The sequence below is a fragment of the Suncus etruscus genome, chromosome 13 (genome assembly GCF_024139225.1).
Source record: "Suncus etruscus isolate mSunEtr1 chromosome 13, mSunEtr1.pri.cur, whole genome shotgun sequence".
Taxonomy (NCBI): Eukaryota; Metazoa; Chordata; class Mammalia; order Eulipotyphla; family Soricidae; genus Suncus; species Suncus etruscus.
In genome coordinates, this window is record NC_064860.1 from 88,291,358 (window position 1) to 88,305,345 (window position 13,988).

The 13,988-nt window shown below is 34.5% G+C and overlaps 1 protein-coding gene across 1 annotated transcript in view; it reads left to right on the forward strand.

The window, feature by feature from the left end:
* Positions 1-13,988, forward strand: part of BBX (BBX high mobility group box domain containing) — a 310,444-nt gene that overhangs the window by 271,095 nt on the left and 25,361 nt on the right. The window contains exons 12-13 of the mRNA XM_049785679.1: positions 563-701; positions 5,367-5,515. Coding sequence (XP_049641636.1) covers positions 563-701; positions 5,367-5,515 — 288 coding nt within the window. The remainder of the gene's footprint in view (positions 1-562; positions 702-5,366; positions 5,516-13,988) is intronic.

Here is a 13,988-nt window from a genome sequence, read left to right on the forward strand (position 1 = left end):
TCATAAATCTTGGTAGGGAAACACTTTGAACTGGAGATATGTAAGTTATAGGTCAAACACTTTCTGAATGGACATTCTTGGGAGTTTAAAACTCCAGTAAATCCTAAGGAAATTAGAATTTATGATGCTTAATAGCAAAAGACTCCCACACCTACAACTGAGACTGTAAGATAATGTAAAAGCTAGTCATTATTTCTGGAGTCAAATAATACCTATTATGAAAAAGACAGCGGATCTCAGAGAATACAAGTCACTGTTTTGCATTTGTTATTTGCTTTTGGTTTGCTTTTGGCCACTCATTAGTCCTAGGAACTCCTCCAGGTGCTTTGCTAGAGAATCACTCACAGCAGTACTCAGAGAATCATATGATACAGACGAGGGCCTCTTACATGCAAAACATGCATTTATTCCATTGAGCTATCTCTTACAAGTTGTGTTAGGGATTAACTTTCAAGAATTAGTTTGAGAACTCTGAAATAGTTACAAATAGCCCATACAACTAAGGTGATATCTTTCCCATCTTAATTTACTAATCACATCCTTTGTCTTGAAATTTTCTTAGGGAAACGAAGCTCAGGAAAAGGAAACTCCTCTGATCATGAGGGGTGCTGGAATGAAGAAAGCTGGACTTACAATCAGAGTGGGACCAGTGGAAGCAAAAAGTTTAAAAAGATGAAATCTAAGGAAGATTCCTTTCTTGGGTAAGACCTTGAGCACATTCAGCACATTGTCCAGACTTAAGTAGAATTTCAGATAAGCATAAATCATGGTTTATCCTTTAAACAGTCACTTAGCACTTTGTACAAGTGAAGTACAGAAGGGAAAACTAATCAAAAGTATCAATTGATTTCTGGTCGTGGTGGTGGTGGTTTTGGTAATTTATACAATTAATCAATAATGTGGTTTTTTATTTTAATAATCTTTTTTTGTTCTTGGTCCATACCCTGCAATGTTCAGAGGTTATTCCTGAGGCTCGGGACCATGTGAGATGCCAGGAATCAAGCCCGGATCAGCCACATACAAGGCAAATGCCATATCTAGTACTATCACTATGGCCCCAATTATTAAAATTTTTAATTAAATGACTGTGAGATACACATTTATAAGGTTGTTCATGGTTAAGTTTTTGGAAATTAACCCATCATTTACCAGTGTTAATTTCCAGTCATCCATTTCCCTATTTTCCCTCCCATTCCCTTCTCAGCCTCTATGGCTGACATTTTATCACACTCTCTTGCTCTCCCCTTTACCCTTTTTGTCCCTTTTAGGCACGATGTATTATAGTTTGCAATATTGTTACTTAAGGCATATCATGCATATCACTTTACTTCCTTTCAGCACCCAGTTCTCGTCCTGAGTGATTATTTCTGACTCTTATTGTAAATAGTGGTTCCTTTACTGTTCTAACTGCACTTCTTCTCCATCATTTATATTGTTCGGGGGTATTGTTTTCATACTATGTTTTGATTTACTTTTTTAATATCTCAGAGAGATGTGTGTAATTATTCTGTCTGTCCTTCTCATTTATTTCACTGAGCATGATATTCTTCATGCCTATCTATGTATAAGAACATTTCATGTCTTCTTTTTCCTAACATACCAAGAACTCTCAAATGTAAGTCTTATTTAAAATACTTTAAGAGATCTAGTACTTTATATTGGTGAAGAAATGTATTCCATTGGAAGACATTTTGAGTATTCTCATTAGCCCAACTGAAGAGAATACATTGAATAAATTAATAGTTTTCATGTGTGTTTAAATAATATATGCATATTTATGCATTGGGAATATTATATCAGTTTATTCATAAATATTTGAATTTCTGTTTGAGGGAATTACATAATTCTGTAAGTATTATAGTCCTCTAAATATTGGTTAATTCTAAAACTCTTGGTCATCATAAAGTAGAAAAATCTAAATTAATCTCATAATTTAATTGTATTAATTGTATCGAGATATTTTTGTGTCTATAATTTTATGTATTTCTGTTCTAATGTTTTTAAAAATCCAAGTTAGATTAGTGTTGCTCACATTATACAGAGTGATGTGAAAATCATATTTGTGATTATTAATTGATACAAATTCACAACATCTGGGCAAGCAAAATGATCATTGAGTCTAGGACCTATGATCTAAAGCTTCTAGAATTCACAGGAGGAGGACTCATTGTAGCCCTCTGAAGTTCTAGGAAAACTGGGCAGGCATTATGACTTCTCCATTGAAACTTGGCTGTGACACTTTGATTAGAAAGAAGGCCCCTCAAATGGTGAGAGATATTTTCACCAGTCTCCTTTGAGGAGTAAGAAAAACGAAACAACCTTTTGAAAAAGCTATCCCTAACAAGAGTTTTTTGTGGGAAGTTTATTTTTTTAAATATTTTATAAGGAGACCATATGAATTTATATGATTTTTTTTTCTACCAGTGCTTAGTAAATCTCTGGGTTTTCTTCCTTCACTCAGTGTCAGAATTGACCTATAATAGTCAGACACTCTGGATTGGCCTTGTTTAAAACATGACAGCCTAGAATATGAGTGAAGATATATGCCAGTTCTCTCAGTCATCTCAGATTTATAAATTAGCATTTTAAACCTCTATATTGCAGAAAATCTGCTGCCGTTTAGCTAAAAACTGTAGCTGAGAAAAATTCACTGAGTGTTGGCATTTGTGATTTTATAGACTTCACCATGAAAAATATAGTTTAGAATAATGGTTTGAAAAATAGGGAAAAAAACTTAAGGGTCTTCTTGAATTTTTATATTTTTCTTTTGGTTTTTAGAATATATGAAAAACTCAACAAATACAGGTAGCTTTCAAATAGTTTTTAATTTTACAATACAATTAGGTAATTTTCCTTTAGTATAAAATTTTTTTACATGAAGAAGAAAAAGATCATGGGAAGGGAGAAACATTACCATGCTCCTTTCATGGAGTATAGTAGGGTTCATTTTCTTTTGACATTCTAATTGTCATCTTATTTTCCCCAGCTTCAGTCTAGTCCTTCAAAACTGAGAACAGGTGGGCATGTCTTAAGTCTACCATTGGTTAGCCTGACACATTGGATTCTTCTGAGTTGTGGGACAAAGCTGCTCTTTTCCCTATTGGCTTTCCTCTTAGCTCTACCAGGCACCGCCATACTCATGTAGTTTTTCAGTTCGCATCTTAGTGAAAGCCAGCAGCAATCTAAAATCCAGAAGGTCTCTTACCACAACTGTGTTAGGGCCATGGTTACAGTCAAAACCAGCCCAAAATTTGCTGATGACATATTTTTTTAATTGAATCACTGTGACATTCTCAGTTATGAAGTTGTTTATCATTAAACTTTACCCTTCCCTTCACCAATTTACTTTTCCCACTATCAATGTTCCCCCATTTCCCTCCCAGCCCTTAGCCTGCCTCTCTTCAGTTCTATTTTACTCTTATTTTCTTTTTTCCCTTTAGGTACTGTGGTTTGCAATACTTTTACTGAAAGTTTATCTTGCCTATCACTTTTACTCTTTCTATTTATTATATCTATATTTATTAGATTTATTATATCTATGTCATTTTCATAGTGGTCCTTTCTTTCCTAACCAGACTGACCACCACCTCCCCTTCCACTTTATGGCAAGCTTCCTATTATGGACCAGTCCTGTTGGTCTTTGTTTCTGTTGTATTTGAGTCTTATTTTCATTTTATGTTTTTTATATACCATAAATGAATGCAGTCATTTCTATGTCTTTTCTTCTCCCTCTTAACTCATTTCACTCAGCATCATACTCTCCATGTTGATCCATATCAAGAAGTTTTATTAATTCACGAATGTCTAGCAGCTGAATAGTATTGTTGTGCAGGTAAATCATAGTTTCTTCACTCATTGGACACTTGGATTCCAGATTCTGGATATTGTAATAGTGCTACAGTGAACCTAAGAGTACAGAACTTTTTCTGCATTGTGTGGTTGGGCCATTGTGGTATATTTTCAGGGGGTAGTATTTCTAGGTCATATGGAAACTCAGTTCATAGTTTATTGAGGAATATCCATATGTTGTTTTTCCAAAAAGACTGGCCCACTCATCATTCCCACTAACAGTGACTGAAGATATCTTTCCCCTGCATCCATGCCAACACTGGCTGTTGGTAATCTTTGGGATGAGTACCAGTCTCACTGTTTTGAGGTATATTTCATTGTTGTTTTGATTTGCATCTTCCTGATGATTAATGATGTGGAGCACTTTTTCATGTACCTTTTGGCCATTTGTATTTTTTTAGGACATTTTATCTTAATGTTGTCTCACTTGTTTATATTTGTTTCCAATTGTTTGGCCAGTGGCATTTTATCTTTAAAAATACCTCTGCTTTCAACATCATGGAGAGATCTATGTAATCTCTATATACCTTATGGTTTCAGGTCTGATACCAAGGTCTTTAATCTATGTAACCTCTATATACCTTATGGTTTCAGGTCTGATACCAAGGTCTTTAATCCATTTTGATTTGACTTCTGTGCATGGCGTCTGGAGGATATCTAAGTTCATTTTCCTAAGTTTGGCTGACCAGTTTTCTTAGCACTTGTTAAAGAGGCTTTCCTTGCCCCATTTCACATATTTTGCTCCTTTCTTGAAGGTTAACTGATCATATACTTAAAGTCTGCCCAACAACAGTGGTTTCTGGGAGTGGCTGCCAGGACTTCTAGAAGTATAGAGGCAGAGAAAGTGGCAGCAGGGCCTGGCTTCCAACTTCCTAGAGATTGGCAGTTATAGGGTGGGTCTGTATGTACAGTCCCCAGGGCTTCAGTGGATGGGAATTGCCCTGCTACCCTCCCAAAGGGCCTCAGTGAGAGAGCTTTTCCTTCTAGTTGGGCCTCTGTCTAGTTAGATGAATCTAGCCTTTGGTTGCTTGCACAGACATGATAGAAAGCTCTGTACAATGTATGTGGCTGCTGGAACTTCTGAAAATAGATTGGTGCTGGAGTGGGGGGTAGGAAATGGCCTGGCTGCAAACCATCCCTAGACATGTCAGCCACAAAACCAGCATACCTCTAGCTTTTTGGAAGCTAGAAGAGTCTCTGCAGAGATTAGTAGAAAAGTTCATAAGCTAATGAAGAGAAAGGCAAGTTCCACACTTCAAAAATGCTCAAGTATTTTATATTATACTTCTATTTCCTGAGGTAATAATAAACTGTCATGTGAATTTATTAAGAAAATTGTTACATTTTCTCAAGTATTTCTGAAGACTTTTTTGATCCTTGCAAAGAATTTTAACAGATTCTAATTCTCAGGGATGCTTTGAATTGAACTGTATCAAGATATGCCTTCTGTCATTTTTCTCTTCAAGTATTTATATCATGTACTGATGGATTTCTGTCCCACCCTCCTTATTAAATAGCTCGGCAAAGTTGGATGAAGAATTTGAAAAAAAATTCAACAGCCTCCCTCAATATAGTCCTGTTACTTTTGACCGTAAATGTGGACCTGTCTCAAGAAAAAAGAAGAAGACTGGAAATGCGTCCTCAGAACCAACTAAAACCAGCAAAGGTTAGCTTTGTACAAACCTTCCTACTCTTTAGACAGAATCTCAGCTAATCCAGCAACCTTTAGATATACAAATGGATTTAGAATTGAGGCAGGAGTGAGTTGGAAATGCAGGATGCTTTATCTTAAATTCTATTTCATTTATTTCCCCCCTCTTTTTTTTTCCTTCTCAATTCTCCACCGACTGTCACTTGGACTTCAACCTATACATTTGCCTTTTTAAACTAGTTACACCTGATATTTGACCTTCTGCATCCCAGAATTCTAATTTGGAATGTTGAACTTTTCTTGACAAAATGTTTCTGGCTGAGTCTTATTTTTTCGTTCACTGTGTAGGTGACTGACTAGACTCTGGAACAATGAACTTTTCTGTGTGTTTATCAAACTAACCAAAAAAATATAAAATTCCCCATAACACTCAAGGAAATTCTGTTCTTTTTAATTTAGAAAAAAGACTATTTATTGTATTTGGTTTCAAGAATGTGTTTTTTTTTACCTGTGTATATTAGGGGTTTTTTAATTGTACATCATAATTTATGTGGATCACAGCAACTCATCAAGTAATATGATATATCAAAGAAGGGGTTGTCAGTGTCTCAACATCTAAGCAATTTTTTTCTTATGTATTTTCTTTCTTTTCTTTTCTTTTTTTTTTATTTTTGTTTTGTTTTGGTGCCACAACTGGCTGTGCTGAGTTTACTCTTGCCTCTACACTCGATAATTATTCCTGGCATGATTGGGGACCCACTGTACAATCATTCTGTTTCAGGAAGAGATTTTTTTAATATATATTGGACAGAAATTATAGTACTAAATTTCCTAATCTATGCAGGGCATTCAAGCATACATGAAGTATTTTCCAACCTAAAATAGCAATGTGCCCCCCCCTTTTTTTTGAAAGTCTTGTTCTCCAGTTTTACTTTAGATCAAGAGATCTGTGAGGGAACTATAACTCTCATTTTCTGTATAAGTATTAATAACATGGTTTAGTTAGTTTTTCTATAAGGCAGTGAAAGGAGAAATAAACTGATTTTACTGAGCTTTTGTTATTTTCAGGGTCAGATTCTAAGCAGGAGTTGATGAGACAGCTGTTGTAATTACCATGTAAAAGTATCTATTGCCTGCATTATTTTAAGTTAGATTAATTCCCTTTTATATATTTTATATTGAAATATAAGATATAAGTTTGTTTAATTCTAAGAATCATGGATAATGATCAGATCAGAGTTAAATATTCATGAGATAAATATTACTGATTCTTTGGATATAAAATATATATCTAGAGAAAATTGTGAGGTTTTTCTCTGAAGAAACTTAACCCTTCCTCCCATGAGACCTAACAACCCTTTAGTATACTAGTTAAAAGAACTGGGAGTGCCACTTTGAGATCTGTAAGTCAAATCTAATTCTGAAAGACTAAAGAAAATTACCCCTTCATGATGAAAGGCAAAGAACAGAAAAGTGATTTTTAGAATTGTACATTTCCTCTGAAATTAATAAAAACAAGTATAGTGTATAACATTTGCAAAAGTTCCATCAGTAAATTAGCTCATTTGGAGAAAGAAATAGAGTTGTATGGTGATCTTTAAGAAGCAGAAACAAGAAAGAATAACTTGTTGACAGGTAGGTAGCTGAGCACCATAATGGATAACCAAATGAAATGACTGTCTTTGTATCCTAGAATTATGAACAGCCAAAGAATTTTATGAGGCCAAGAATGCCAGGTCTCTTGTACTCCTGTAATTCTTAGGCTCAAAGTTGTTGATAAAATACCTGACAAGCTATTAAAATGGAGCTTGTTTAATATACAGGATTTAATTTTTTTCTTCACTTGTTGAAGACATTCACTTTAAGTTCTGAAGTTGGCCAAATTAACTAGGATCTTGTAACAGTGGATTTTTGTAAAACTGAAAAATCCTGAAATCAAGATCTATTTTCCAGATATCTTCTCTGGAGTTTTTGTAGTCTATTAAAATTTTGCCTATCCCAACTAAGAATAACAATATTTCTTTTGATATGGAATGTGGAGTGCATAACACATATAGATGAGGTATATATGATATAAAATCTCATCTTAACGTCTCTTTATGCCTATGAGGCCACTGAGTCATTGCTTCTTAGTAGATACATAATAATTTAGGTAGGAAATCTAAGATTACAGTTTTAGCTCTCCAGTCTGACTCAGGACACAAAATGCAATTAAATAAAGCAGAAATTAAATAGCATATTCTTTATTTAACAAACTGATGAAATAGTAGTTGTGACTTATTGAAATTTGGCATTAGCACCAGTATACTATTCTACAAGTTATTAATGAAATTATCATACCAGCTGTGCTATAATTGCCTGATCTTTAGAGAATAGAAGAGATTGTTTTCTTAGACTCTAGACCCCTTACACCTTTGCATAATGAATCATTCAAAGCAAACATTGTTTATGAGATCATTAGTTCATTTGTAAAAGAGCATTTGCCTGAGAAACTTGTTTATTTTTTGCAAAAATAACGTGTAGTATACCCATGTTTTATTTTCTACTGTACTTATTCTCATTCAGCATTCAAAATATTATGCTCAGTATTCAGAAAATTGTTTATTCCTGCCTTAAAATATGATCTTTATTTTTACCCATTTAAGATTATATAAGATGGAAATAGAATCTTTCTGACTTGTAATTTCTATAGGGAATTATCATAACTGCATATATATGTAAATATATAGTTTGATACATTTGCATCTCAAAATGATAGACCTACTTGAGTTTATGTCACTGTTTTCTTAGTGATTTTCTTTTCTATCTGGATTTCTAAGTATTCTCTTTCTGTTTGCCATCTTCTCCTCCACTAATTCTATCTTGTTCCTTATGTCTGTATAATGGAGCTTCAATGAAAAGGGAAGAAAATAAATTGATGCTACCTTTCTTTAATTGGACTGAGACAGAGCATGGAGATTAGAGACAGAATTTTAAGAACAATTTTTCAAGTAAATTAAAGACATTTAAAAATTGCTTTCAACTGAAGAAGCCCATTTCTGTAGTGTTTCTGATATCTTACTTGCATATTTCAAATGAAAACTTTAAAAATTATTTTCAATTTAATTGATACCTCAAAATAAATTTGGTTTGACACATTATTCAGGTTCACAGGTAACATAGAGTGCTTCTTTACAAAACTATATGAAGTCAGGATGTTTCACAAAAAGTAATTTTTAAACAAAGTATGGCCAGGGAGAAAGTGTTTGAATTCAGTTATAGCATTTAAATTATTCCTCAGCTTAACTTGACTTCTTTTCTCCTTTATTTCTTCTATCATCTTAGCCTTAACTAATCATTTTCTTCATCTTCCCTGTTTCATACTTAATGGTTAAGTCTGAAATTTTCAATGATACAGATTTGAAATTTTTAAAAATTCACTGTGGCAATAAAACAAACAGGTTTACAAAATTAAAGTTGAGATCATAATCCCATTTGGGATTGAGTTAGCCTGAGGATCCTTTCAATATAGAGTATTGGTATCTGCTGATATCCTGCTTCCTTTATATTGGTAATTGCTTCCTGGTTGTGCAGAATTCTTGGGTTTGTTTTCCCCCATTACTATGTGAGTCTTCTGAGCTGCAAAATGCTACCAGAAACATGGTGTCACATATTTGCAGATATAAAAGGTATACCTAATATAATCCTATATTCTCTAACAAGGCATGGATCCCATGCCTAGTCCCCTGTGCTGTCTCCTTGGCCCAGATATATGTATATATGTAAATATTATAGAATTCTTCCTAGCGGGCAGTATACATAGCCCTCTATTGATTGTGGTGTTCAGGTTGCCAGTAACTAAACTTGGGACCTCAAGCACATCGGAACCTTAAGCACACAATCACACACCATTGAATCCAGATTCATACAACATTAATACCTTGAGAAAGTTAATGTCAATGTTGATGGCACCACTTTTTTCTTCTTCTTTGGTTGTGATTTATCTGCTATTTTCTCCCCAACTGGGAAGTTAGTGTAGAGGTGATTGATGCCTCAAAATACAAGCCTTCTACCACAAAAGTAAGTGGAATGCTAAACTACTTTTCACATGCCAAAAGCAAGTAAAAGTGGAAGCTGTCATAAAGATTCTTCAAAGAAATTTGGGAGGAAAACTAGGGAGAGTAGTTGGAAACAAAGCGGTAATTTATTTAGTGAGATCGTTTTGTTTTCGGAATAATTTCCTTCTAAATTCCTTGCCTTCTTTTCAATTCCTTATTTATTCTATGGACAGTCCTTCACTAATATAATCATTAGCTATAAAAATTAGTAGAGTTTTTGTTGATTACAAATTTGGGGTTTGTTTGTTTTATATAAAATATCAAACATGAAACATAATTGAATGAAGATTTATTCAGTTATTGCTTGGCTCTAAAATTACTGCTACTCAAGGAATACAGTTAATCCTTTTCTATCAATCCTTCAAGTTTGTCCCCTTTTTAGATCTTAAATATCTTCTACTTGGGTTCATTTTTAGCTATAATTTTTGGATTTTTATTTTAATATTAATAAGATCATTTTAGCTTTTTCCTGAGTTGTCCTTTTTAGATTTCTCTGAATAGTTTGGGTCTAAAATTATGTCTTCTTTTCTACCTAACCCATTCCCTGCACCTAATCAGATTGATTCTCTGAACCCCTTCCTTCTGCCACTGTCCTCATGCACAGTGACAAATTCAGAAACATTTTTACTGTGAGTGAATGCCTTATTTTCACCAAATTAATTTTCTATGGATAAATTACTAGAATCCTCATGGCCCTGAGAATTTGCAAGATTGTTTTTCTTCTTTATTTTACTTCCACTTTTGAGGTCACCCATGTATCTATCGTGCTAGTTACATTACCCTATAGCAGGGGTCTCAAACTCAATTTACCTGGGGCCGCAGGAGGCAAAGTCAGGGTGAGGCAGGGCTGCATAAGGGATTTCGCTTACCAAATATTCGCAATAAAAAATTGCATTAGTAAGAAAAAAATAAAAAAAATTGCATTAAACATTTGCATACCCGAACGGAACTGCTTGGGGTATGCGAATGTTTTTTTTTTTTTTTTTTTTTTTTTTGGTTTTTGGGCCACACCCGGCGGTGCTCAGGGGTTACTCCTGGCTGTCTGCTCAGAAATAGCTCCTGGCAGGCACGGGGGACCATATGGGACACCGGGATTCGAACCAACCACCTTTGGTCCTGGATTGGCTGCTTGCAAGGCAAACGCCGCTGAGCTATCTCTCCGGGCCCCTGGGTTATGCGAATGTTTAATGCAATTTTTTTCTTATGCGATTTTTATTGCGATTATTCGGTAAGCGAATAATCGTGAATACTGCGACATTTGAAGGCCGGCCGCGGGCCACGAAATGTTGTACGGAGGGCCGCAAACGGCCCATGGGCCACGAGTTTGAGACCCCTGCCCTATAGTTTTCTGGGTTCTATAATATACATAGGAGGCAGTGATTGAAAATTTATTATAGAGAACACCTGTAATGTTAGTACTAACAGTGCCCATGATATGTTCTTTCTGTATGTGTTCAATCTATTTTATTTCTCTTTTTTAAGTTTTTCCCCAAAATTTACAAGTGAGGAGGCATTCTTTATCTTCATTTCAGACTATAGCCAACCAATTCAGAAATATCTGCTATTGATTGTTGATAAAGATGGTTTGATGTAATTATTTTAAAACACTTGCACAGATTTAGGTACTAGTAATATTAGCAACAACTATCATTCTAGAGACTCTACTTTGCATTAAGTACTTCTTTAAAAGATGTAATCATACAACAAATATTGACAGCCCTGTTACCATGAAGATTACATTATGGTAGGGAAAGCAGACAGTAAACAAGTATTTAATCTGCGAGAAGTATTTAATTTGTGAGAAGGTAAAAAGTGCTATGAACAAATAGAATTTAGTTTGCTAGAATAACTAGAATGAGTGAATTTCAGCTGCTGGTCCACATGTTTAAAATTGATTTAAAAACCACTGTACCACACAAAAAATCAATAAAGACTTGAATACTCTATGCCAGCTAGACATGAGACAAATTCAGAGTGTTCTATCTCACAATAACACAGTATTTTATTTCCATGTAACAGTGGTTTCCAGAATGGACTATATATTAGACATAAAATAAATCGATGTATTTTCAATCATTGAAAAAAGACAGTTTATATCTCTTGACTATGGTGGAATGAAATCAGGAGCAGGGAAAAAGATCAGAAAAACTCAAATATATGGAAATATAAAACATACTTCTAAATAAGCAGTAAGTCAAAATTACTAATAGGAAAATAAAATATTTTGAGATGAATAAAAATGAAAAAAAAATTCTAAAATCTATAGACCATAGCTAATGCAATGCCTAGAGGGAAGCTTATAGTAAATGCAAGGTAAGAGGGAAAAAAGATTTTTGATCTATAATCAAAACTACCTTGAGACTGAAAAGAACAACAAGTACAAAAGCAGGGAAATAATAAACATTAATAAAGAAATTGATAAAACAAAAGAATAGAAAAACAATAGTGAAAAAGCAATGAAACCAAAGGATTTGTTTTTTAAAAGAGTCATGGATTTGAGAAATATTAAGGTAGAAAAATATTTAAGTGAAACGATTCAAATACTTAGATCAGAAATATTACAACCTTAGAGGATCATAAGTGAATGCTATAAGCAATTATATTGCATTAATTTAGATAACTTGCATAAAGTAGAACATTTTTAAAAAGCAGCAGCACCAAAACTAACTTAGGAAGAAATAGATAATCTGGGTTTGCTCTCTAACTTGCCATAAAAATGGTACTTAGGTAGAGGGAGAGAGCCAAGGTCAGGTAAATTCACCATTGAATTTGCTAAAAGCATTAAAGAATTAATATTAGTTTATCATAAACAAATCTAAAGACTCGTAGGTGGAACATTTCCCAGTTGATTTTATGAGGCCAGTTTTAGAACAGTGTACCTTAGAGAAAAGCATTTAAAAAAAAGAATAACTACAGATAAGTTTCTCTTACAAATACAAATAAAACACTCCACATAGAATACTAGCAAACCAAATCCTGCATTATAAAAAGGATTATACACTAGCAACAAGCAAGATTTTATCCCAGGAATGTAATGCATTTTCAACCTTGCAGTAATCAATTAATGTATTATGTTAATGTCACAAAAAGTAAAAGCAAATTGTTATTTAAATTAGTGGTCTTCAACCACTGCTCAATAGATCATTCTGAAGGTGTGCTAAAGATTGAAGAACACTGATCTAAATAGATTTAAAAAAACATGGGGCCTGGAAGGTGGCGCTGGAGATAAGGTGTCTGCCTTGTAAGCGCTACCAAGGAACGGACCGCGGTTCGATCCCCCGGCATCCCATATGGTCCCCCCAAGCCAGGGGCGATTTCTGAGCACATAGCCAGGAGTAACCCCTGAGCGTCAAACGGGTGTGGCCCAAAAACCAAAAAAAAAAAAAAAAAAAAAAAAACAAAGGCGTCTGACAATATTCAACACCTTCCTCAACTCTGTAAAGGCTTTTGTAAAACTCCACCGCTAATAAAGACTGAATTTAGTCCCTCTATGATAAACAAGACAAGGATGTCCACTCCCTACATTTGTGTTCAACATTCTACCAGAGGTCCTTGCCAAGAGAATTATATTAAAAAAAAAAAATAAGATTCAAACTAGAGGGGCCATAGAGATAGCATGGAGTTAGGACATTTGTCTTGCATGCAGAAGGATGGTGGTTCGAATCCCGGCATCCCATATGATTCCCCCAAGCCTGCCAGGAGCAATTTCTGAGCATAGAGCCAGGAGTAACCCCTGAGTGCTGGCGGATGTGACCCATTATCCAATAAAAAAAAAAAAAAGATTCAGACTAGAAAGGAAGAAGTAAAATTACCTTTTTGTAGAATATGTGATACCTTAAAAGCCACAAAGTATTGTAGAAGGAATGCCATCAAATAAATGGAAAACATTTACTTTCTTAGGTTGAAAAAATACCTTTAAGTTGATATTACTCCCTTAAATTGGTCTTTGAATTTAACCCATTTTTTGCATCCCAAATTGCCTCAGTGCAAAGTAACAAACAATCTTAAAATTAATTTGGAATTGTGAGAGATTCAGAATAACAAGTCTTTCATATTTCAAAACTGGCTATAAAAAAATGAGAGAGTAAATGAGGAAAGGTGATGGAAAGAAAGAAACAGTAATCAGGAACCAGGAAGATACATAGTTCTCGTGTTAGGTACAATCTTAGGACCTAGAGTCAATCTTTGGCATCAGATGACTTCCCAGAATTCACAAGGTATAGCCCTTGAGGCCCCTGACAACTACCAGGTCTGACCGTCATGTTAATGGGTCCTATGACTAAAACACCATGATTTGCTATACCAGGAATGGCAGCTGGACCTCCTGAGGATTCTTTGAAGACCATTCCACACTCCCCACAAACCTGTAATAATAAGTGTCATCAAAATAC